This window comes from Barbus barbus (genome assembly GCF_936440315.1).
Source record: "Barbus barbus genome assembly, chromosome: 7".
Taxonomy (NCBI): Eukaryota; Metazoa; Chordata; class Actinopteri; order Cypriniformes; family Cyprinidae; genus Barbus; species Barbus barbus.
This window is the reverse complement of record NC_136735.1, coordinates 20,458,126-20,480,028: the sequence shown is the minus strand read 5'-3', so window position 1 is coordinate 20,480,028 and position 21,903 is coordinate 20,458,126. Positions and strand designations below refer to the sequence as shown.

The 21,903-nt window shown below is 37.4% G+C and overlaps 2 protein-coding genes across 5 annotated transcripts; both read left to right on the top strand.

The window, feature by feature from the left end:
- The first annotated feature begins 616 nt into the window (after positions 1-616).
- Positions 617-15,047, top strand: LOC306872828 (glycerol kinase 3-like). 4 transcript variants are annotated; one of them, XM_079421691.1, is made up of 20 exons: positions 617-802; positions 2,096-2,169; positions 3,550-3,656; positions 3,746-3,823; positions 6,103-6,182; positions 6,494-6,631; positions 7,054-7,163; positions 8,333-8,399; positions 9,351-9,386; positions 9,594-9,661; positions 9,824-9,866; positions 9,949-10,029; positions 10,241-10,319; positions 10,406-10,502; positions 10,700-10,784; positions 11,175-11,295; positions 11,424-11,567; positions 12,296-12,382; positions 12,966-13,052; positions 13,608-15,047. In XM_079421691.1, the coding sequence occupies exons 1-20, from the start codon at positions 710-712 to the stop codon at positions 13,619-13,621; spliced, it is 1,689 nt and encodes a 562-aa protein (XP_079277817.1). In that variant the 5' UTR covers positions 617-709; the 3' UTR covers positions 13,622-15,047. The 4 variants fall into 4 exon arrangements, with proteins under 4 accessions (XP_079277817.1, XP_079277819.1, XP_079277816.1 ...); XM_079421690.1 differs by having other exon boundaries at positions 631-802; positions 13,611-13,747; XM_079421693.1 differs by lacking the exon at positions 12,966-13,052.
- Positions 15,048-15,328: 281 nt separating this feature from the next.
- LOC306872846 (nicotinamide N-methyltransferase) lies at positions 15,329-19,898 on the top strand. Its single transcript, XM_079421720.1, has 3 exons — positions 15,329-15,583; positions 15,668-15,875; positions 19,220-19,898. The coding sequence occupies exons 1-3, from the start codon at positions 15,424-15,426 to the stop codon at positions 19,644-19,646; spliced, it is 795 nt and encodes a 264-aa protein (XP_079277846.1). The 5' UTR covers positions 15,329-15,423; the 3' UTR covers positions 19,647-19,898.
- The last annotated feature ends 2,005 nt before the right edge of the window (positions 19,899-21,903 follow it).

The following is a 21,903-nucleotide window of genomic DNA, read 5'->3' as shown; positions in this document are numbered from 1 at the left end:
TCCACACGGAATTTCTTTTAAAGATATTTACTTTAGCTACATGCTCATTTGTAGTTACTATAATGTATTTTTTAAAATATATATTTATTGCCTTATTTGTCCAAAATTGTATTTTTTCACTAAAACAAAAACTTAAAATTACGCTGTAATTTTTAACATCTTGTTGCAACATTTGACAAAAATCAAGATTGCCTATTTGGTCAAAATCCTATGTTAAAAAGATGACGTGCAATGCAAGCTATTTAAGACAATATTGGCTCATTAGACGGCAATGCTGACCTAAAATGCTAAATGTTTTCCCTCTCTCTTCACCGCTCCCACATGTCAGACCTCAAATACATATAATATTACCCTTTTCAGACAGTTTTTGAAGTACAGAGTAAAGAAAATACTATACAAAACTAAAAAACAGTTACTTGCATAAACGTAGCCACCATATTAAGACTGTGTTAAGAACTAGACACCGTGTCTTAAGAGCCCCTCCTCCCCCTAAATCTCATAGGTGACATATTTTGATCTCAATAAAGTGAGTTGTCACTGAAAGGTGAGGAGTTTGCATCTATGATTAGGAAAACCCTCCTACTGCAATGGGGCGTGTGTTTACGTCATCACGTGCGGCGGCGCGGGAGTAAAGGGCGGAGCGCAGAGCAGTGAGGCTAGCGTCCAGGCTTATATTTCTGGTTGCTGTGGTCACGCACGCACTGATTCAATGAACGGCACAATGGCTGCATCGTCGAACGGGATCATGCTGGCCCCCCTCGTAGCCGCTATCGACCAAGGCACGAGTTCCACACGCTTTCTGGTAAGTCGCATCCCGAGGACTGTCATCGTGTTGTGGTGGTGGCTCGCATACAGACAAAGATTGGAGAGTCCTCCGTGCCCTTTCCAACACGGGCGGGTAAATATTTCGGAGCCGGTTCAGCTGGACTTCTGTCATGCCAGTTCCCCACGTGGATTGCATCTAGTTTCGGAATCTGCTCATTAGCACGATGCCAGTCCTTCTAGTTTGTCTTCTGTTTGCTCAGTGCTTGTGTCTCAGAATCTGTGAAATTTATCTTGCTAATAATCTTCGTTTTACCCAGTTACACAATGAGCAGTATTACAAAGTTCAAATGTTTGCTGAAAACACACTTTAATTCCCACAATAATGACAGCTGTAATCATTTTTATATGAACATCCGAACTTTATAAATGACAGTTTCTCCATAAAGTCTATAAGAGACTGTCTGGGGTGGAACGTGTTTTGATTCCATTCGAGTCTCGCGCGGATTTCTGCTGGTCTAAAAAAAGTTTTAATTTACCATTCCACAAATTAAACAAGAAAGAAATACTAAGCAAGAACACCATTTTTATTTTTTGCAATGTGATCAGAATGTACAGTAAAGTTATTTCCATATTCCGGTATTTGGCATCAGAGCTATTCAAACCTAAAGTTTTTTTTTTTTTTTTTTGTTTCTTTTTTGTAAAATAATTTTAAAAGTAGTGGAGATCTATTGGAACTCATTGTGTTCCTTAAATTTTCTTAAGAAAGCCTTAAGTTTGCCTGCAGAAACCCTGTTTGTGGTGCTCTGTTAGAAATATTATTGTGGGCTGTAAGTGTTAGATCTGACAAGGTTGTGGCACTAAAAGTGGACAACGCAATTCAATATCTTTTCTTTGTTTAAAGAGGGTGTGCTTGTAATTCCAGGGCATGACAAAGACATATTCTACATATTGTTAAAATGTTGCGACCAGAATTGTTACTCAACAGAAAAGATCAGAATGAGGTGAAACACTGTGATTAATGCCTTTGTAATTAATTGCTGGAAATTCCAGTTTTCAACATCACTTACAAATCAATATCATGCTGAATTGCAGCAGGTACAAGTCAGAGAAACACAACTCAAGAGTTTTATTTGTCACATACACAATTATACAGGGTATAACTCTGGGGTTTCTTTCTGAAATATCGAGGGTTTATACCTGTGATTTGTGTCTTTCTAATACTGAACTGGGGCAGATTGAACTCTTAAATTATCAAAAAATGTACTGTCATATTATCAGAAATGTAAAAGTTTTTAATAACTTTAAAAGTTCTTTGTTCTTTTAATTGTAGGTTTTCAATGCAAAAACAGCAGAGCTTCTCAGTCACCATCAGGTTGAGATTAAACAGAGCTTTCCTAAAGAGGGGTGAGTATTGTGTCCTTTGTGTTGACACACACTGGTTCAATGGGGCAATGGATTATGCAATATAGGAAGAGTACAACTTGTGATTCAAATCATAAGTTCACTATTGGTTCATACTGTTATTCTGGATGAGCTGATTGGGATTTCTTCCATTCACTTTGATAGCAAAGACGTCAGCTGTGTTATGCCCAGTGTGCTATATTTAAGAATCATGCAAATTTCATGTGGCTGGCTGGAGTGAGAACCAGGGTTATTTTTGTATCATTGAGATCGTATAATATGATCCTATCCTATTATATATTTTTAATCTTGTATTTTCTGTTCATTTTAGTTTTAATTATAGTTGTAGTCATTTTATGTGTTTTTGTCACATTTCTTTTTTTTTAAAGAATTCGTGCTCTGCATTTACCCATCCAAAGTGCGCACACACGGCAGTGAACACACACACACACCCGGAGCAGCCATTTATGCTGCGGCGCCAGGGGAGCAGTTGGGGGTTCGGTGACTTGCTCAAGGGCACCTCAGTCGTGGTATTGAGGGTGAAGACAGCGCTGGACATTCACTCCCCCACCAACAATCCCTGCCAGCCCGAGACTCGAACCCACAACCTTTGGTTTACGAGTCGGACTCTGTAACCATTAGGCCACAACTTCCCCCATAAAGTTATTATTGTCTCTCAAAAGAAAGAGTCGACTCTGAATCATTGAAACGAGTCGTTTTTAAAACGAATCCCAAGCCGTTTCATGTTGTCCTTGACATGAAACATTAGCATATTGCCCGCCCGCTTGTTGCCGGCAGACCTGGGAAAACATTTTTTTCGCGTTGGTCTGAATGAAAAAGCAAATTCATTCTTTGCCACTAGGTGCCGCTTTTGGAGCGTTAAACATGGCTGTTTTCCCGGTAACGGTTTTACACAAAGCAGCACTGCTCACAAACACTACTTTAAATGAAATCGACCAATCACCGCAAATTAGCGTCATGCGAAGGAGGGGTTTGGAAAAAATAATAGATTGGGAGTAGTTGAGCAAATAAGATAAAAACAAAAAAAATGCGTATAATAAGAAAATGAAAGTGTTTTTTGACCTTGCATGCATGTCAGCCTGTTGTTGGGGACTCCCAAAACCCAAATATGAACCTTTCATAACCCATAATAGGGGCATTTTAATGACTATATAGTTTTTATTAAATTTTATTTCAGATTTAGTTATTTTAGTAGAACAAGTATGAATGAAACTAAATTAAAATAAGAATTTTATAAATATTGTTTAAAATAAAGTTATGCATTTCTTTATTTCACTTTATTTCAAACAACAAAATTGTTTATGGTTTTAGTTTTAGGTAACTATAATAATCTGTTAAAAATGATTTATTGTCTTCCCTCAGCTGGGTGGAGGAAGATCCAAAAGAGATTCTTCAGTCTGTGTATGAGTGCATGGACAGAACCTGTGAGAAACTGACCCAGCTCAACATCGACCTCTCAAACATAAAAGGTAACAAGACAACTTATTTTTCCATTCACCTGCTATTACGTGCTCATGCTGCTTTATTTTAATTTCTTCACATTTTAATCTGTCTACAGCTATTGGTGTGACCAATCAGAGGGAAACCACCCTTGTTTGGGACAAGGAAACAGGAGAACCACTTTATAATGCTATAGGTAAATATAATATTACCATTATATTATATATGCCCAGGGTTGAATTGGCCATCTGGAGCAGTGGGAATTTTCCCGGTGAGCCGCTGAACAATGTGAGTGATAGTAAATTTACGTATTCTTTGTCGACCCAGGCAAATGGCCCGCACGGCCCACTTGAGTCAAAATGATTAATCTATTTAGAGTGCTCCGGCTCAGTGCAGCAGTGTAACAGTGCTTGTCAATGACAACATGGTTGAAATGACCAATCAAATCAAAGAAGGTTGGATTGACACTGTTTGTATAAACCGAGCAGGAATTTATGCACAACGCTGTTGAACACTTGAAGAATGTTCAGCTGCTTACATCTTACTTCTCAATGTTAGTTATGTTCAGATCTGGGAAGTAATTGATTACATGTAATCTGGATTACGTAATCTGATTCCAAAAATTAAGTACTTGTAATTAGAGTAAATTACATTTTAAAGTACTCGTGATCAGATTATCACATTTGCATCTTCACGGTTTCTTTGATGTTCATTAATGATCACATGGCATGCAGGTAAATAAAAATATTTAATCGTTTTTAGTAAGTGTTTTATTTAAAACAAAGACTATGGAAATACAAAGACGGTTCACTCCTATAGGCCTACTTCTGAATGGAAGAAACTGCAATGCGCAATATGTAGGAATAGTCCCACCTTCTAAATGAAAGGGCCGAATTTCCCATAGAAACCTGACTAGACCAGCTAATGTACATGCACAGTATAAGCAGGTTATGATTCCGCATGCGCATTGGCTGGTCTAGCCTGAAAAATAAGCTTTTTAAATGCTATTTGAGCATAAGAAAGCATTGGATTAATTAATTTCAGATTTTTGTTGCTGATTTGACATGTAATTTAATTGAGTTCAGCAAGCAGTTTTTGAGATTTCAGGATTCCCCCATTCATTAAGATTTAGAAGGCGTTGCAAATATGGCCGCAGAGTGAAGAGATTTTTTCCTCGAAAGGGAGTTAAAATGATTTATTTATTTTTTTTATGATTTAATTAACTGTCAGCTTTTCATTAAACACAACCCCCCTGCAGTTCCTTTACGAACCCTAGTTTTAACCTTGATGTAATATAATGTTTCATGCACTTTATGTTGTAAATTACAATGAATGGAACATTCAAGTAAGTAATCTACCCAGCTCTGGTTATGTTATATATAATTGTCACATGATGTAATTCCTCATTGTGTGTAATGAGCAATGAAAAAGAATCATAGCCATTTTCAGCATATCAGCATACATAAGATAAAGAGTGAATGTTTGCAGGTTGTGTGTTACTTGGCTTTTGTGGTAGCCTTTTGGAGACTTCACTTCTAAGAAAATTATTCATAAAACTCAAAGTAGGAGCGTTATCATCTTTAGAGTTGGCTTTCACTCAAGTGTGTTGTTTTTTGGACTGTCATATATTAAAATAAAAAAAATTCTTTATTTGCAATTAGTTCACATGCATTATTTTATTGGAAATAAGTGTTCTTTAACTGTGTACAGCCTTAGTTCTCTCTCTTGGTCAAGACAAATTCAAGTGTCTTCTTTGAGAAAAGACCAGGGTTCATGGACTGCAGCCATTTGATTTTGGGTTTGTCCTTTTCAGGACTGTGCTTAAAAGGAAGCTTCCAGTTAAATAGTTAATTTGCTTAATTATAAATCTGTCATTTACTCACCCTTACATCATTTCAAACCCACGTGGCTCAGTTTTATATATAAAACAATATAAGAACAATTTTTACACTCTGTTCCACAGGAGATAAGCACCATAAGCAAGCACCAGTTAAGCACCTGTTCACAAGAAAAGCACCATAAAGACGGTCTACATGACTTCTGCACTATATTCATATAATCTTTTTGTTACATGGGCTGATTTTATGGTGTAATTCAACTTTAGCAACGCTGTATAGAAAAGAGCCGAATGAAAATTCTTCTGTTTGCCATGTGCATCAGAATAAAATAGGCAAATTTTAAAGTATGTCAGTCATTCATGTTAATGATAAGCACAAAATAGCTTTTTATTTAAATTAAGACATTTTAGTAAGTGATGTTAAAAAATTGCTCTGTGCATAATGAGATTATGGTAGAGTGTGTTATGGTTGGGGATCAGGTGTGGTGGGCCGCTCTATGCCAGAAAGTCCAGGGCAACTTTTTAGTCCAAGTCCACCCCTGTATATGACCATTGTTTAGTAAATGAGTAATCATATCTTCTGCTTTACAGTCCAGAATTAAATAACCAAGTAATTCCTGATTTGTTTTGATGTTTAGTTTGGCTTGATCTGCGGACCCAGTCAACAGTAGAAAGGCTCATCAACAAAACTCCAGGCAGAAACAAAAACCATCTTAAGGTGAGAGTGCCCATGTGTCCTTGTAAATAAGACTGAAATTATCTTGAACATTTTGCATCCACAAACCATTATTATATTAAACAATTTTCAATATGTCAAATAGGAAGTCTTTTTTTAAGTCCCCAGTAAATGAAAATTAAAATAGCCTGATTTAAGCTAAAACTTCAGCTTTCAAACAGATATATATCAAAACATTGGAGGAAAAATTGCACTTATCAAGCCACTTCAAACTAGGTTATTTTTTAAATTTGTTATTGTACACAAAGTTGGCAAAACTGAATAAATGTTTGTATTTCTCTTGCTTCATACAGCACAAGACTGGCCTACCCATCAGCACATACTTCAGCGCAGTGAAGTTACGCTGGCTGATGGATAATGTTGAAAAGGTCCAAGAAGCTGTGCTCTCTCACAGGGCCATGTTTGGAACAGTGGACTCCTGGCTTATCTGGGTAAGAGCAGTGGCAGTGAGGTTTCTCTTCTGCATCTCTGTAGTGTTTGTGTATATGTTTTTTGAAGTTTAATGGTAAGAGAAGCAATCAGTGCATGGCTTGGGAGCAATCCAGAGTTTTTAGACTGCTTAAAATAAACTCAAGCACTTGGTCTTGGATTGAATTCAGATGCTGTAATCCAGTGGTTCTCAACCACATTTCTGAATACAACCTGATTCAGGTCATCAGCTCATTAGCAGAAACTCATAAAAGACCTGAAATGGATGTGTTGGACAAAGACGACATGTGAAAGACTTAAGACATTAGAAATGTGCAGTGTTGAGGGGGCTCCAGGAACATTGTTGGGAACCACTGCTCTAATCGGTATGAAGTGATCATGATGTAAATATTTTAAATAATCTGTGATAACGCCTGACTTTCAGTGCCTGACGGGAGGGAAGAAGGGAGGTGTTCATTGCACAGATGTAACCAATGCCAGCCGGACAATGCTCTTCAACATTCACACAATGGACTGGGATCCAGAGCTCTGCAAGTACGTACAAATTTGCATACATTCAGTTTTATATAAATTTTTCTGGTCTAAAGCATATTTGCATATGCAAATGTAAAAAAGAATGTTGGATACTCCCCCCCCCCCAAAATAAATTCTATCGTCATTTACTCACCCTCACGCCGTTCTAGATGTAAATGACTTTTTTTCTTCTATATGACTCCAGTTGATGAATCGGTGTGTTCTGAAACAAACCTATAGGTATGTGTGAGATGAAAAATACTAAATACCTTTTTAAATTCGTTTTTCGTTTCCGGCCAGCTGTCACACCTGGGTTCGCTTTGCATAAATGTCAGCATGTTTGTGAAGCGTAACATCCACATGTTGTGAAATTCCACTGAAAAGTGACTTTCATGTCACTTAAATCTCACATCAGCTTAAAAACATTTACATTTGCTCTCCTGAACTTGTGTATGACAGTTGGCTGGAAGCAATGGTAAAAAACTTTTAAAATATGCTATTTTTCTTGCGCACACCTTTTGAATCTAGAATAATTTTGTTCATAGACTTGGGTCATATGGATTACCATCATGTTTGTTTTGTGTGGTTTTTGAAGCGTAAACTTTGAGGGTTCAATTCACTTGTTTGAGTTCATCTGAAGAATTCATACATTTGGAATGACATGATAGTGAGTAAATTTATGGGAGGATTTTCATTTTGGATTTGGAGTATCCCTTTTAAACTGGGATACACTACTTGACTTTTAAAATCTACTCTACACATTACACACTTGACAATTTGTGAATGATTACAGAGAAAAAACTGACCATCATGCACTGAATGACAGACTATCACACACTACCAGATTTTCAAGTTAATTCAAACACCACAAACTCGCTCAGAAACATGCACCTCATTGCTAGGAGACACCTGACAAATGAAAACAATATTGTTCTAAAATCGGCCCAAATCATAATTTTGTTAGACATCCTCTGATGCTAAAAATCTGTGGCCATCATACACTGCGGGATTTTATTTATTATTTTATTTTTATTTTTATCTTCCTCCTCTGTATAAAATCTTTCAGCTCTGCCTAAAATATGCAGACTGGTGACCAAACTGCAAATCGGGGCAAAAGTTGTGTAGTGTATTCCAGCCTTTAATGTTTTTAAAGATTTATTCATAACGTATATTTCTTACATGTATAACAGATATTTTGATTTACCCATGGAAATTCTGCCGAAAGTGAGAAGTTCTTCAGAGATTTATGGTTTAATGGTAAGTGTTTGACTCCAAAGAGAGAATGTCTTTCTGTATTTCTGTTACATAATGCATGGGTAGGATTCTGTTGTGATAAATTGACAAGAGAGAAATGATCTTTACTCCAGAGCAGTGTCTGTCAAACAGTAACTGTTTATTCTTTAACTGTACATACCCGATCCGCAACCCCAATAACATCTTTCCATCCAAAGTAGAATTTTGCTGTAAAGCAATCATTTAACCCTTTGGAGATATTAGTGTGTCCCTCTTTGTCATGATTATATTTTGTGTCCTATGATCTCTTTGGGCTGACTGATAGAAAATCAGCTCTAATCTGGTGAGTATCTCTAGCTGTCATGTCTGGGAAATCTTTGCTGTCATGTTGTCATCACAGAAGTTGGTGCATTTCCAATATGGAGCAAACATGCTTTTCATATTTTTGTTGTAAGTGCATTTTATATATATTCCAGAGTTAAGGTCTTATTGGAAATGTACCGGATGGTTATCTTGTCATTGTTTTTCATTGTGTTTTGGCTTGACGCCCAATGCACTGCTTGTCCTTCCCAACAGCTCTTGGACTTTAGGAACCTTCTCATTTAGTTTTCTGGCTATGGTTCTTTGTCTTTTTTTTCTTCTTTATTCATTCACTATGGCTGAAGCCACGCCATATTGAGTTGCAGTGATGAAAATGAAGCAGCTTTTCAGTTTTTAACATGCTTCGAGTCACTGATTCTTCTTTTTTGTGGAGTATGTTTAGAGCAGATACTTGCAGCACACAGCAGCAGCAGATGATTTGCCAAAGATGCTCATGTATTAGAATTGATAATTATTAATCTGACTCACGTTTTTGAGTGGCTTTAAGCAGGGGACTGTATAATGCATGTTAATTATTACATTCATTTGTATATTATTAAATTCTTCCCCTAATGTTTTAGTTTTTAATATTATCATTTATTTTTTTTCTTACAGAAATCTGGCCCTTTAACTGGTGTCCCCATATCAGGGGTAAGATTATTAGATCATTTTTTTAGAAATATTACATTGTCTTTCTGTCTTGCTCCCTAAATTGTGTGTGTAAATATAATTATTTTGAGTTGGACAATTAAATCATAATGCATATAAAGTACAGTGTCTTCAGATCCTCAAAAATAATACAGAAATTCACAAATATTTTCTTATGTCCTTTTAAAGTGACTTTACATCTGTTTACAGTGTCTTGGTGACCAGTCTGCAGCGCTGGTGGGACAGATGTGTTTCAAGGACGGACAAGCCAAAAATACGTATGATTTTGTTTTTGTTAATATGTCTTCTCAGTTCCTCCATAGCATAATTTGTCAACATGCCAAAATGTGCTCTTTGACTAAATGAAAATGTTGTGATTTTTGTACATTTGATCACAATGTGTAACTTTTTTTATTAAAGTTTTGTTTTTTTATTTACAGTTATGGGACTGGTTGTTTCCTGCTTAAAAACGTAGGAACAAAGGTATTCAACATACTTAAAGCTTCAAAAATAATAAAAATATATATATATAATCTACAATGGATTTTTTTTTTACATCTTGAAGCCTGTAATGTCAGACCATGGACTTCTGACCACGGTCGCATATAAACTAGGGCGTGACCAGCCAGCCTGCTATGCACTAGAGGTAATGTTGTTGCATGTTGACATTGCTTTGGTGAGAAATAATCTGCCAGGAACATAATAATGTAATAAACAATGTACATGTTTTGTTTATGTGGCAGCTATTTCATTCCACTCTCAAAAACATGAAAAGCCTATTAATTTCTCCATAATTACTTTGTGATTTAGAGTACCCAATACTTTACTCTTGCTCAACTGGAATTTTTCTTTTCTAGGGTTCAGTTGCCATTGCAGGGGCAGTTGTGCGTTGGCTACAGGATAATCTCGGAATTATCCAAACCTCTGCAGAGCTAGGTGTGTCTGTGTATTTATACCCTATGGAAGAGCATTTAACCCAGTTTTGGAATATTTCATTTTAAACATTTCACTTTTCTCTCCAGAGAAACTAGCTGCTGACGTTGGCACATCATACGGCTGTTATTTTGTCCCTGCATTCTCTGGATTATATGCGCCATACTGGGAACCAAGCGCTAGAGGGTTAGTGACTGATGCATCCATTTGAAAGATCGTTTTCAGTTGATGTAAGCAATGTAGAAACACTAAAGCCTGAGAAGAATGAGCATTGCATTAAAATCCTATTGTGAATTTCATAGTGAGTTTATTATTTGAAGCCCAGTTGTTATTACATGTGAAATGTACAACACTGAACCTCTTGTTTTTTTTGCTTGCAACAGAATCATCTGTGGTCTAACGCAGTTCACCAATAGAAGTCATTTGGCTTTCGCAGCACTTGAAGCTGTCTGCTTCCAGACACGGGAGGTATGCCTTCATGAATTGGCTTCTGCATGATTATGCAGTCTTATTACATGGCTCTCTAAAATAATTGATTCTGAATATTAACTGTTGTCAAAGGACTTTTGTGTTCTATGCAAATTAATAAATTTAAATTCAAATCTTTATTTCATATTAATTTGTTTTATAAATAGATAATAATCAGGATAATGTACAGTTAGCTATCCAATTAATTTCCTTATCACCCTGTTGAGGTTATTTTGCAGGGTCAGTTTGCTGTATATAATTATGCTTTACTTATTTTTACAGTCTTAAGGATAGAGATGCTTTTCTGAGTATGTCACATAAATAAGTGACTATTAAAAAAAAAAAGAAGCTTTTTTTTAGGATTCTAAAGGATGCTCAAATTTGTTTCAGATTCTGGATGCAATGAACCAGGATAGTGGTATTCCTCTGTCCCAGCTCCAGGTTGATGGAGGCATGACATCCAACCGGTTACTGATGCAGCTGCAGGCCGACATACTGTGTATCCCAGTTGGTAAGATGCACATTTTCATCTTGTAAGTCTTTATATGTGGATGTATATAAAGAAACACTGGTGTAAATGGATTTTTACTGGTGTTTGCAGATGGGCAGATATGTGATCTCATTTGTATTTATTTACAGTAAAGCCATCCATGCCTGAGACCACAGCTCTGGGTGCTGCCATGGCAGCAGGAGCAGCTGAGGGGGTCAGTGTGTGGAGCCTAAATCCGGAAGATCTCACTGAGGTCACGTCAGAAAAATTCGAACCTCAGATCAACCCAGAGGGTAATGGAATCTAAAGTGCACCACACACCAATTCATAACTAATGTAAATTGTATGAACCGGATGCATTTTTTGTTGCATGCCACTTGCTGAGATTATTAAATTTGCAACATGGTTCAGTGTAATACTGAAATACTTTATGGATGCCATAACATTGTGTTCATGATTAAAGGGTTAGTTCACACAAAAATGAAAATTCTGTCATTTAATTACTCACCCTCATGTCGTTCCAAACCTGTAAGACTTTCGTTTATGTTCAGAACACAAATTGAGATATTTTTGATAAAATCAGAGAGCTCTCTGACCCTCCCATAGACAGCAAGGAAACTACCACCATCAAGGCACAGAAACATAGTAAGGACATCGGTAAAATAGTCCATGTGACATCAGGGGTCCAACCGTAATTTTACAAAGCAAGAATGCTTTTTGTGCGCAAAGTAAACAATAATAACACAATTTATTCAACAATTCTTCTCCCCAAGGTACGGTCTTCTGCCATTTTGGAGAGTACCCCAGAACATAATCAATGTAATCTGCGTTGTTTATGTTCAGTAGATAGCGCTCGCATGCTGAACGTAAACAACGCTGATGTTTTGTGCTCACCAAGGTTTGGATGGCATCGTTCACAGCAGGTTTTGCTTGATTAAAACAAACGCTAAGTGTGAACACACCCTAAATAAATTTGCAGATGAAACTTGAGTTTTTATTTTTTTTGTTTTCCTCTGCGCAGAGAGTGAACTGCGATATGCTCGCTGGAAGAAAGCTGTTCAGAGGGCTATGAACTGGGAAACCACAGAACCAGTCAACAATGAAAATGGTGTGTGTTTATTTATTTTTTTATATTTAACTCAACCAACCAATCAACTAACAAGAGAAACGCCTTATACAAATGCAAATAATAAAACAGAAAATGATTGTTAATTGTTCTTTTTTATATATTTAAATTAGTAAAAGAAAAATTTAAATTGGTAAAAAAAAATCATGTTTTTTTTTTTGGAAAATCTGAACCTTTTTGCTTATGTATGTTACATTTCCAAAACAAAACTATTTCAACCAGGCCCACAAAAGTAGTCAAAGATTGATGTAGGTTTGTATTAATCAATAACCAGTGGTATTGACCCAGAATGTCCAAAGTCAGGGGGAATGGATGTTTTGCAAGGTGTATTATTTTTATTTTTTTTTTACTTTTTTTCTTAGAGGGGTACAAAGTCTGCAAAGTTATTGATTATCTGGTTCAGGTAGATCTAAACTCTAAAGTAAATTAAATCTCGAGGAGAAGATTTTTTTTTTTTTTTTTTTTTTGGTTTGACAAAATCAGTAGTTTTTTAATTGCCCCACTTGTTTTCTCTTTCCTTCCACTGTCTTGCATGACATGGACCTATGTTCTGGACAACCAACAGAGGAGACTAGTATCTTCAGTAGTGTTCCCTTGGGCTTTTACATTCTGGGTAGCATGTTTATGTTAATTGGAGCAAAGTACATTGCAGGTCAGTGTGAGAGCGAGTGAATGAGAGATGATGAAAGAGACCGTTGCATGTTTTGTATTTGTGTCCTTTAAGTCCACTGGCCTGAGAGAGAGTGGTGAACGTGTATAACAACCACTCATTAGTTTTCTTGTAGTATAGTGTGAATGAATGGCGAAGTATAGCATTTGATGCGAGTCTATAAGGAGGTAATTATGGAACAGGTCCCGTTCACGTGTGATGGTGATTTACTCAAAACAAAAATCCACAGTTTCCAATTTTTGATCAATTGGAGAGTGCTGTGTTACTGATGGCTGTAAACATATGGCTTGGTTTGGTGAAATTGGTGGGGAAAAAAGGTACATGTTCTACGAATCTCCCTGTCTGTCCCAAACTTGTTTTTGCTGTCACTTCTATTCAGTGTTGGTTTTCCCTTTTTCACAGTCTCCTCTTCTCATCTCATCCAGTGTCACACTATCTCAAACATGTGTGTGCTTGCTGAAAACGTCTCTGCTCATCAGTTGAGCAAACATGTAGTTTTTGCTGTTTTAACATTCCTTTTTTTTCCTCTTTCTATAGCAGGGCAGAAGTAGACTTGAACCTTACTGCATTTCAGAAGATGGAAGATGAAGTCATTAGAAGGTCCATGGCATACCCCTTCACAATCAAGGTGTGCTGTAGTGGCCTTGGCAAAAGACATTCCAACTGAAAGAGTTGGTAATGCTTTCTGCAGATATAGTACCTCAAAATGATAAATTAAGACCTTTCTGGCCACACAGCAGGAAATTTTATCGACCATATCTGGTATGATGAAATCATTATTTCTCATGTCCTCATTAATGTAGTTTCCCCACACTATTCTCTAGAAGCAGCTCCTTACTTTAATGTTGAAGCTGCTGTGGCTTGGTGTTTCTGGTATTTTTCATGTACAGTACATTCTAATGGATTTGTCAATGATAGCAAGCAACTCTTGGCTGTGCAAATCAGTCATTGTAAAAGTTTCTATATATTTTTTAATGGCACTAACAGTCACAGACATCAACAGGTCTGTGTATGGTGGTTTTAGGTCGAAGTTTGAAAGAACGAGACGTACTATTCGTACAATTTAGCTACTTCTCAAACCTATTCAGGAGAGTTTTAGTGCACTTTATAATGTATTATGCTGTTATGTGTAACAGCAAGGGAACTGTACAATCTCATGTACATAATGTTGTGATTATTTTTCCTCCTCTTCAATTTCATACGCCTGTTGGAAACGTTTGCCATTTTGTTGATTTCTACGCCCAGTATTTTTGTCAAGTTAACCTGTCCAAAACACTGTGGCCCTGCTGATAGAAGTTGCACTACTGGATAGCTTCTGCCTCGTATAAGAGACCATTAAACAGGATGTCACTTGAACGGTATTGAGTCAACATCTGAACAATTACTGATGAGGTCTGCGTAACTATATTTGAACAAACATACTGTTTTGTTATCAATTGTCGAGCACTGTTTTGTCTTCTATTTGGACAAGTCACTGTAATTTAATCTCTGAAATTGTGCATGTAAATTACATTACTGTGCAGCTCAAGGGAGCGATGATGTTAAAATATAAAATTAATTTGACCCAAGTATTTCCTTTCAGTTCCAGCAACTGGTTTGTTTAAATATCTAACCTGAACTTGAAAGGAAATAGTTGACACCTTATTTTTCTATCATACTTGATGTCTCTGTAATGAAATATCACAAGTTTAATGACGATGAAGAATTTATGAATAGATGACCTATAAACAGACAAGTTTTTTTATTGTTATTTGCTAAATTTAATACAGTTGCCAATTTAGTGGTTTTATTTAATGCATAAGTTTGCATTTTAAAAAGCCAATGGGTTTTGTGAGAAGCACTTGTGTAATGTGTTCTGAATGGTACTTCCTTAATTTGTCTGATTTGCGTCCATGAATACTTGAAATGCAAAGATGTTTAATAACTTGATTTACAAAAAGTAGCCAGTATTAAACTTAATTTGTTTTCTTCATTGTATGTGGCTTTGATTATTGAATGTTATGCTTACTTGCACAAGTTACATCTGGGTTGTAAAAGTTAGTGAGTGATGCTGTGATGTTCATTACCAAATTTTCTGTTTCTTCACTTCTAGTGTCAGCATGCCAGACATTTATATAGTGTCCAGTTAAATTCAAGAAACAATTATGTACCCTTTTAAGATCAAATGGACAAAGGTAGCCTACTGGCAACTTTGTCAGTATATTTCTAATTCACGTGATTAGTTTCGCAAGTCTGGAAACCACATTTGCGCCTCCGCTGTTCTAGTCAGGACGCATTACTTTGCTCTTACAGTAGCCTATCTGCAGCAGTCGTTGTTTAAGTTATATATATCTATATAATACGTGTTGTAATTATGAGTGCATCCACGACCTTCACTGAGGGAGAGTTCTATGAGGGGCATTTTGACTCGCGAGCTTATGTGAAGGGTTTTTATTCCTGCTCGAGCGGTCACGCTGACGAGAAGAATTACCTTACTTTCGTTTTGAGATGCCTTAGCGATGTTTTCTCGGCGGGTAAGCAATCCCTATCAGTCAAATCGCTAGATCGAGATCTTCTATTCTTCCTAAATAATTTTTCCACGGATGTTTGTTTTAAAGGAGAACACAAAGGCAAGCGGCTGATCGATGTGGGCAGTGGACCGTCTATCCACAGCGTCTTGAGTGCGTGCGAACATTATGATGAGATTGTGCTGTCAGATTTTGCAAGTAACAATCGTACAGAAATTGAAAAATGGCTGAAAAATCAAGAAGGGAGTTTCGATTGGAAACCTGTGTTGCAGTATGTTTGTGAACTGGAAGGGAAAAGGTGATTTATATTTCTATATATATTGGGTGTTTCTTAAAGTAGGCTATTTCCGCCGCGGAAAGAAAATTATACACAAATTTTAAAAGTTAATTGTTCTAAACTTACATCTTGATTTTTTTTTTTATGGTTTTCCCCTCCCTTCTCTGAAACCTGAGTTTACAGCTTTACTCACCTTTACATATTACAACTTCAATTTCTCTGCTTATTATATATAAAGTTTATATCATTTATTGTTTATATTTTTTTTATAAAAGTTTCTCAGAATTACGAAAAGTCGCAATTAAACGCCTTTTTTGTGGCGGAAATGGGCTTCCATACTAAGCTATGTCGGCCTTGACTTTAGAAAAACACTCTCAGGTTTAAAGGTGCTGTATGTAGGATTGACACCGAGCCAGTAGCCCCTCACTGCAGAACAAAGATCCAGGGGGCGGGGCTGGAGCCACATCCAGGGGGTGGAGCCGGGTAAGTTTAGGTATGTGTGAAGTAGGAGGAGTTTAATCTACATCCGACCACACCCCCTGGATCTTGTGTTCTGCAGTGAGGACCATCCTAGCGGTTGAAATGGGTATTGCAGTCCAAAATTCAAAATATTGGTCTGCGTCCCAATGTGCATTTAGATTAGATTAGATTCAACTTTATTGTCATTTATGTAGAGTACAAGTACAGAGCTAATGAAATGCAGTTAGCATCTAACCAGAAGTGCAAGAATATAGTGTTTTATATACATATAAGTGCAGAGTAAGTGAAGATATGATTTACAGAATATACAGTGGAATTGCTATATACAGTATTGAGCAGAGTATATACAGAATATAAATAGGAATGCAATGTAGGGATTGTATGTACATTATGAACAGAGCAATGTAGATTATATTGATTACAGATTATATATACACATTATGAACAGCAGAAACGTGAGAACAGTGGTAATAAATAAATACAGCTGGATGAGTGTGCAAAGTATTGATAGAACAATGTATTCTATGCAAAATAGCAGTAGTGCAATATTTTATAGAAATAGTTTACTGTGCTTGTACAGTAACAACTTTAGACAGTTTATAGTGTAATAACTTTAACAATGTGCAGTCTGTGCAAAATATGAGTAGTGCAAATGCATGTGTGTAAAGTACTGTGACCAGTGCAGTAATAAGCAGGTGCAGGTTAGATTGGTGGTGTGGCGTTCAGAAGTGTCACAGCCTCGGGGAAGAAGCTCTTCCTGAGCCTACTAGTGCGAGAGCGTAGGCACCTGTAACGCCTGCCGGATGGAAGGAGGGTGAAAAGTCCATGGTTAGGGTGAGAGACATCCTTGATGATGTTTCTTGCCCTGCCCAGACAGCGCTTATAATAAATGTTCTCAATGGAAGTTAACTGGGTGCCGGTGATCCGTTGAGCAGTTTTCACCACCCGCTGGAGTGCTTTGCGGTCAGATGCGGAGCAATTGCTGTACCATACTGAGATGCAGTTCGTGAGTATGCTCTCAATGGTACAGCGGTAGAATTCCACAAGGATCCTGGGATTCAGGTGAACTTTCTTAAGGCTCCTTAAGAAGTAAAGGCGCTGCTGTGCCTTTTTGACCATGGTGGAGGTGTTATGGGACCAGGTGAGGTCATCAGAGATGTGGATGCCAAGGAACTTGAAACTCGACACACGCTCCACTTCAGCTCCGTTGATGTAGATGGGTGTGTGTGCATGACTCCTAGTCCGCCTGAAGTCCACAATGATCTCCTTTGTCTTCTGGGTGTTTATTTGTAGATTGTTGGTGGCACACCACACAGCCAGGTGCTGCACCTCATCCCTGTAGGCTGACTCATCGTCATCCTTGATCAGACCTACCACCGTGGTGTCATCTGCAAATTTGATTATGGTGTTGGAGCCATAAACAGGAACACAGTCATGGGTGAAGAGGGAGTACAGGAGAGGGCTCAGTACGCAGCCCTGTGGCACGCCGGTGTTCAGGGTGATGATGGAGGAGGAGAGGTTACCTAACTTGATGGACTGAGGTCTGTTAGTCAGAAAATCTAGAATCCAATTGCAGATGGGTGTGCTGATTCCAAGCTGGCTGAGCTTGGAGATCAGCTTGGAGGGGATTACTGTATTAAATGCAGAACTGAAGTCTATGAACAGCATTCTCACATGTGTGTTTTGACTGTCCAGGTGGGTGAGGGCAGAGTGAAGTGCTGTTGAGATGGCGTCCTCTGTTGACCTATTGTGGCGATAGGCAAATTGGAATGGGTCTAGTGTAGCAGGGAGACAGGATTTTAGGTGGGATGCAACCAGTTTCTCAAAACACTTGGCAATGATGGGGGTGAGTGCAACAGGACGGAAGTCGTTAGGGACCGAGGCAGTGGAGTGTTTCGGTACTGGTACGATGGTGGAGGTTTTGAAGATAGTGGGGACAGTTGTTTGGGCCAGGGACAGATTGAAAATGTTCGTGAAGACCCCAGCTAGCTGCTCCGCACAGGCTTTAAGCACACGACCAGGTATTCCGTCAGGGCCAGCTGCCTTCCGTGCATTCACCTTACGCAGAGTGGAGTAAACATCTGATGTGGAGAGAGTGAGAGGCAGTTCACTGGGTTGATGCTCAGCTTTGAGTGAGATCTCCTTATTATTTTGATCAAAACGTGCATACTATCCATCCTAAATTCTATGTGATGTTAGTCATTTTCAATACTATTTAGGGCAGATAGTATGCACATTGGGACGCAGGGCCAGAGAGGGTTTTTTTCACCGGGCCCCTCCTCAGACTTGACGCACACGAAGGTTGCCAGATTAACGACACCAACAGAAACGAGCGCACATGAGATGAATGGAATTAAATACGGTGTGTTTTCCGCCAACTGGCAACCCGGCGTGCCGAAATACTGACAGTGGGCGGGTTTCACAAACCATAACAAACACAGACATCCCGGGCCGGCATGCCCATTTTCAAAGAGGAATAACTGACTGTAGCATTGTCTTTCAGATAAACAAGTATGTTAACTTAGCATGTTTTTAAAATATCTGCAAACATGGTATTTTTATGCTTTAGTAGAGTCAAAATCCTACATACAGCACCTTTAATTGCTTAGTAGCTTTGTATGACAAAGGAAAATTGGCCTTTTTTCAGAACAGTGTGATTTCTCCATTATATATCAAACTATATAACATTCCTCTGGTAGAATTAAATGAGGAAAGTGCAAATTACATTACTTTGAATTAAAATTGCAAGCTCCTGGTAAAACTAAAGTTGAAGAAACACCCATTTATAAATATGACAGAGCATACATTTAAGTCCCTAAAACATTTCTTTGCATTTTGTTCTAAATTATTTCTATTTCAATTAATCTTTGTTTGAACTATGGCAGCCTGACTGATTTGGAGGCTACACTGAAGCAACGAGTCAAGAAAGTTTTAAAATGTGATGTCCGGTTGGAGAATCCGTTTTATCCACACACACTGGAACCAGCTGACTGTGTCATTACATCTCTGTGTCTGGAAGCAGCGTGTAAAGACATTCAAACATACTGTCGTGCTTTACATGGGCTGACCGAACTTCTGCGTCCTGGTGGACTTTTGGTCATGATAGGTGTTCTGGGTGAGAGCTTCTACAAGGTGGATGAACAGCTCTTTTCTTGTCTTAGACTGAGTCGGGATAATATTGAGGAAGCGCTCCGAGGTTTAGGCCTCTCAATCCGGGAGATTAATATACTGCCTGCAGAAGACAGAGAGAACAACTCTGTGTCTGACTTTGAGGCCGTTTTTCATCTTGTAGCTAGAAAACCCTCTGAGTGAAAGCGCAAATAGAGGGATTTATATAATACAGCAAAAACAGTTGTATTTAAAGCTAGAGCACACCAAAATAAATCCATTTTTATAGCCCAGGATTTTTCTGCTTATTAATCCACTGTAAAAGATTTGGCATTTTAGATGAGCATGGAATGCCTAACTCTTGAAACTTTTGTGTTTTATAATGTAAGGATTTGAAAGGATGTTCACTTTTTTTAAATATGATTTTTGAAGTAATAAACATTACTATGAAATCTATTTCATGATTTACATTCTTTACACAAACAATACAAAAGAGAGCTTCATCTGTGCACTTTATATTTTATCCAAACATTCCTCACTATCAATCATTTTAAAACCTGCAAAGCCACAACCTCTGTGAAACAACTAACACCACAAAGGAAATAAACCAAGACCGAGCTTGATAGTGTTGTATGACTCCATGTCGTGAAACAATATCGGAGTAAGTGTTCCAAACGGCAAATTAAAATAAATGAACTGCAAATGATTGATTCTTGCTCTGTAGCACAAATTCGTGACTCTCATAAGACTTCAACACAAATGCTGTCATTCATTGATTATAATACTTTATGGCCTGCTTGTCCCCATGATATATTACAGATTAAGCGATTGCTAAATTGTTTGTTTAAACACTGTTTGTTTTAATTTAGTTTTAGAGAAATATCCCCCCCCCCCCCCCCCCCCCCCCAAAAAAAATTAAACAATTGCTGTTCATTTTAACTTATTTTTATGTAAATTCTCATTTTAGGCTGGTTTTGTGTATCAAACGAATGACTAAAAAGATCCAATTTAATCACTACTCTCGTGAACAGAAGTTGTTTTCAGTGAGCTTTAATATCTGTCTGTTCCTCATATAATATTTTGGGGGGAACTATCCCTTAAAGGACACTTGTGAAGTCATTCAAAAATCACTGAATATTCAATATAAAATACTATATAAAACATCTTAACACTCTGATAGTTTGATATCACAGATAAATAAGGTGGTAGTTCATACAGTAAATACAGAAACCTGCTGAAACTTTGTGTATACAAAAGAGATCCTCTATCACATTTTTGGTACAGATTCAAACATTATACTCTGAATTGACAACTTAATTTCACTATATCTTGAATTAAATGCACTGTTTAATTTTTGTCATATAAGTGAGTGGGGTAAGATGTGTGTAGTAGATTAACGGGGTGACTGTATTTGTCATGTGACCATATATTAACAAAGGGCTAATCTTATACAGCTGTCTGCAGTTTTCACAGTGTAAAGTTTAATACTTGGTGGTGAAATGCCCACGCATAAGATCATGACGATTATTAATTGAATCCTTTGTCCCAGCATGCTTTGGGGTTAGCTGTTTAATATCGCTATGCGTAGTGGGACAACTTACCCCGCTCTTCCCTACTTGTGCAACCCTACAGAGGGGACAGTAAGCACATTTACTTGAGTATTGTACTTAAGTACACTTTTTGAGTATCTGTACTTTACTTGAGTATTATTTTTTTCTGGAAACTTGTGATTTTAACTTCACTACATTTGAAAGACAAATATTGTACTTTTCACTCCACTACATTTCTATCAAGGTCCTGTGAAGTAGAAAGTCGTTACTATGTAGCAGCTTTGAAAGATCAGTGGGTGTTTTTGTTTTCTTCCAGAGTTTATCAGTAATCACTCTTGTAGGGCTACATGAAGTGATTTCCCAGCATTTCTTGAACACTGACCAGTTGGAATTGTGATATTTACAACAATTCAATAATAATAAGTTAATATTGTGGTATATATTAGACACAATATTGTCTGATTCTGCTTGTACATGAAAACACAATAGGTGTTGGACTTGAAGCAGCACTGCACAGACCGATCTGTGTGTGACATCAACGTACTGCGAGAGCAATTAGACAGCATTTTTTACATTTTTGTTTTGATGTCAAATAAGTCTTGCTGTTTTGCTTTTTTCGTTAAAGCAGTGTTGCTGTTGTAAAGTTATACAGCTACAGTTGTGTTGCTGGGTTTTAAAGCAGGTTTGATTTTCTTTTCTTCCTTATCACTCTGTATCTACTGCAATTTCACTGTCCACTCTGTTCAAATGTGGATGAATGGCTACACAGAGCTGTATGAGATCACTACAATCCTGCTTTTGTGGGAGTGGGTAGGGGTAATTTTTTTTTACATATAGGTTTTTAACATTCTAAAAGCTTTTTATTTCAAAGATACTACAAGCTAGTCAGTGTATTCAGTAGGTGTAATGTA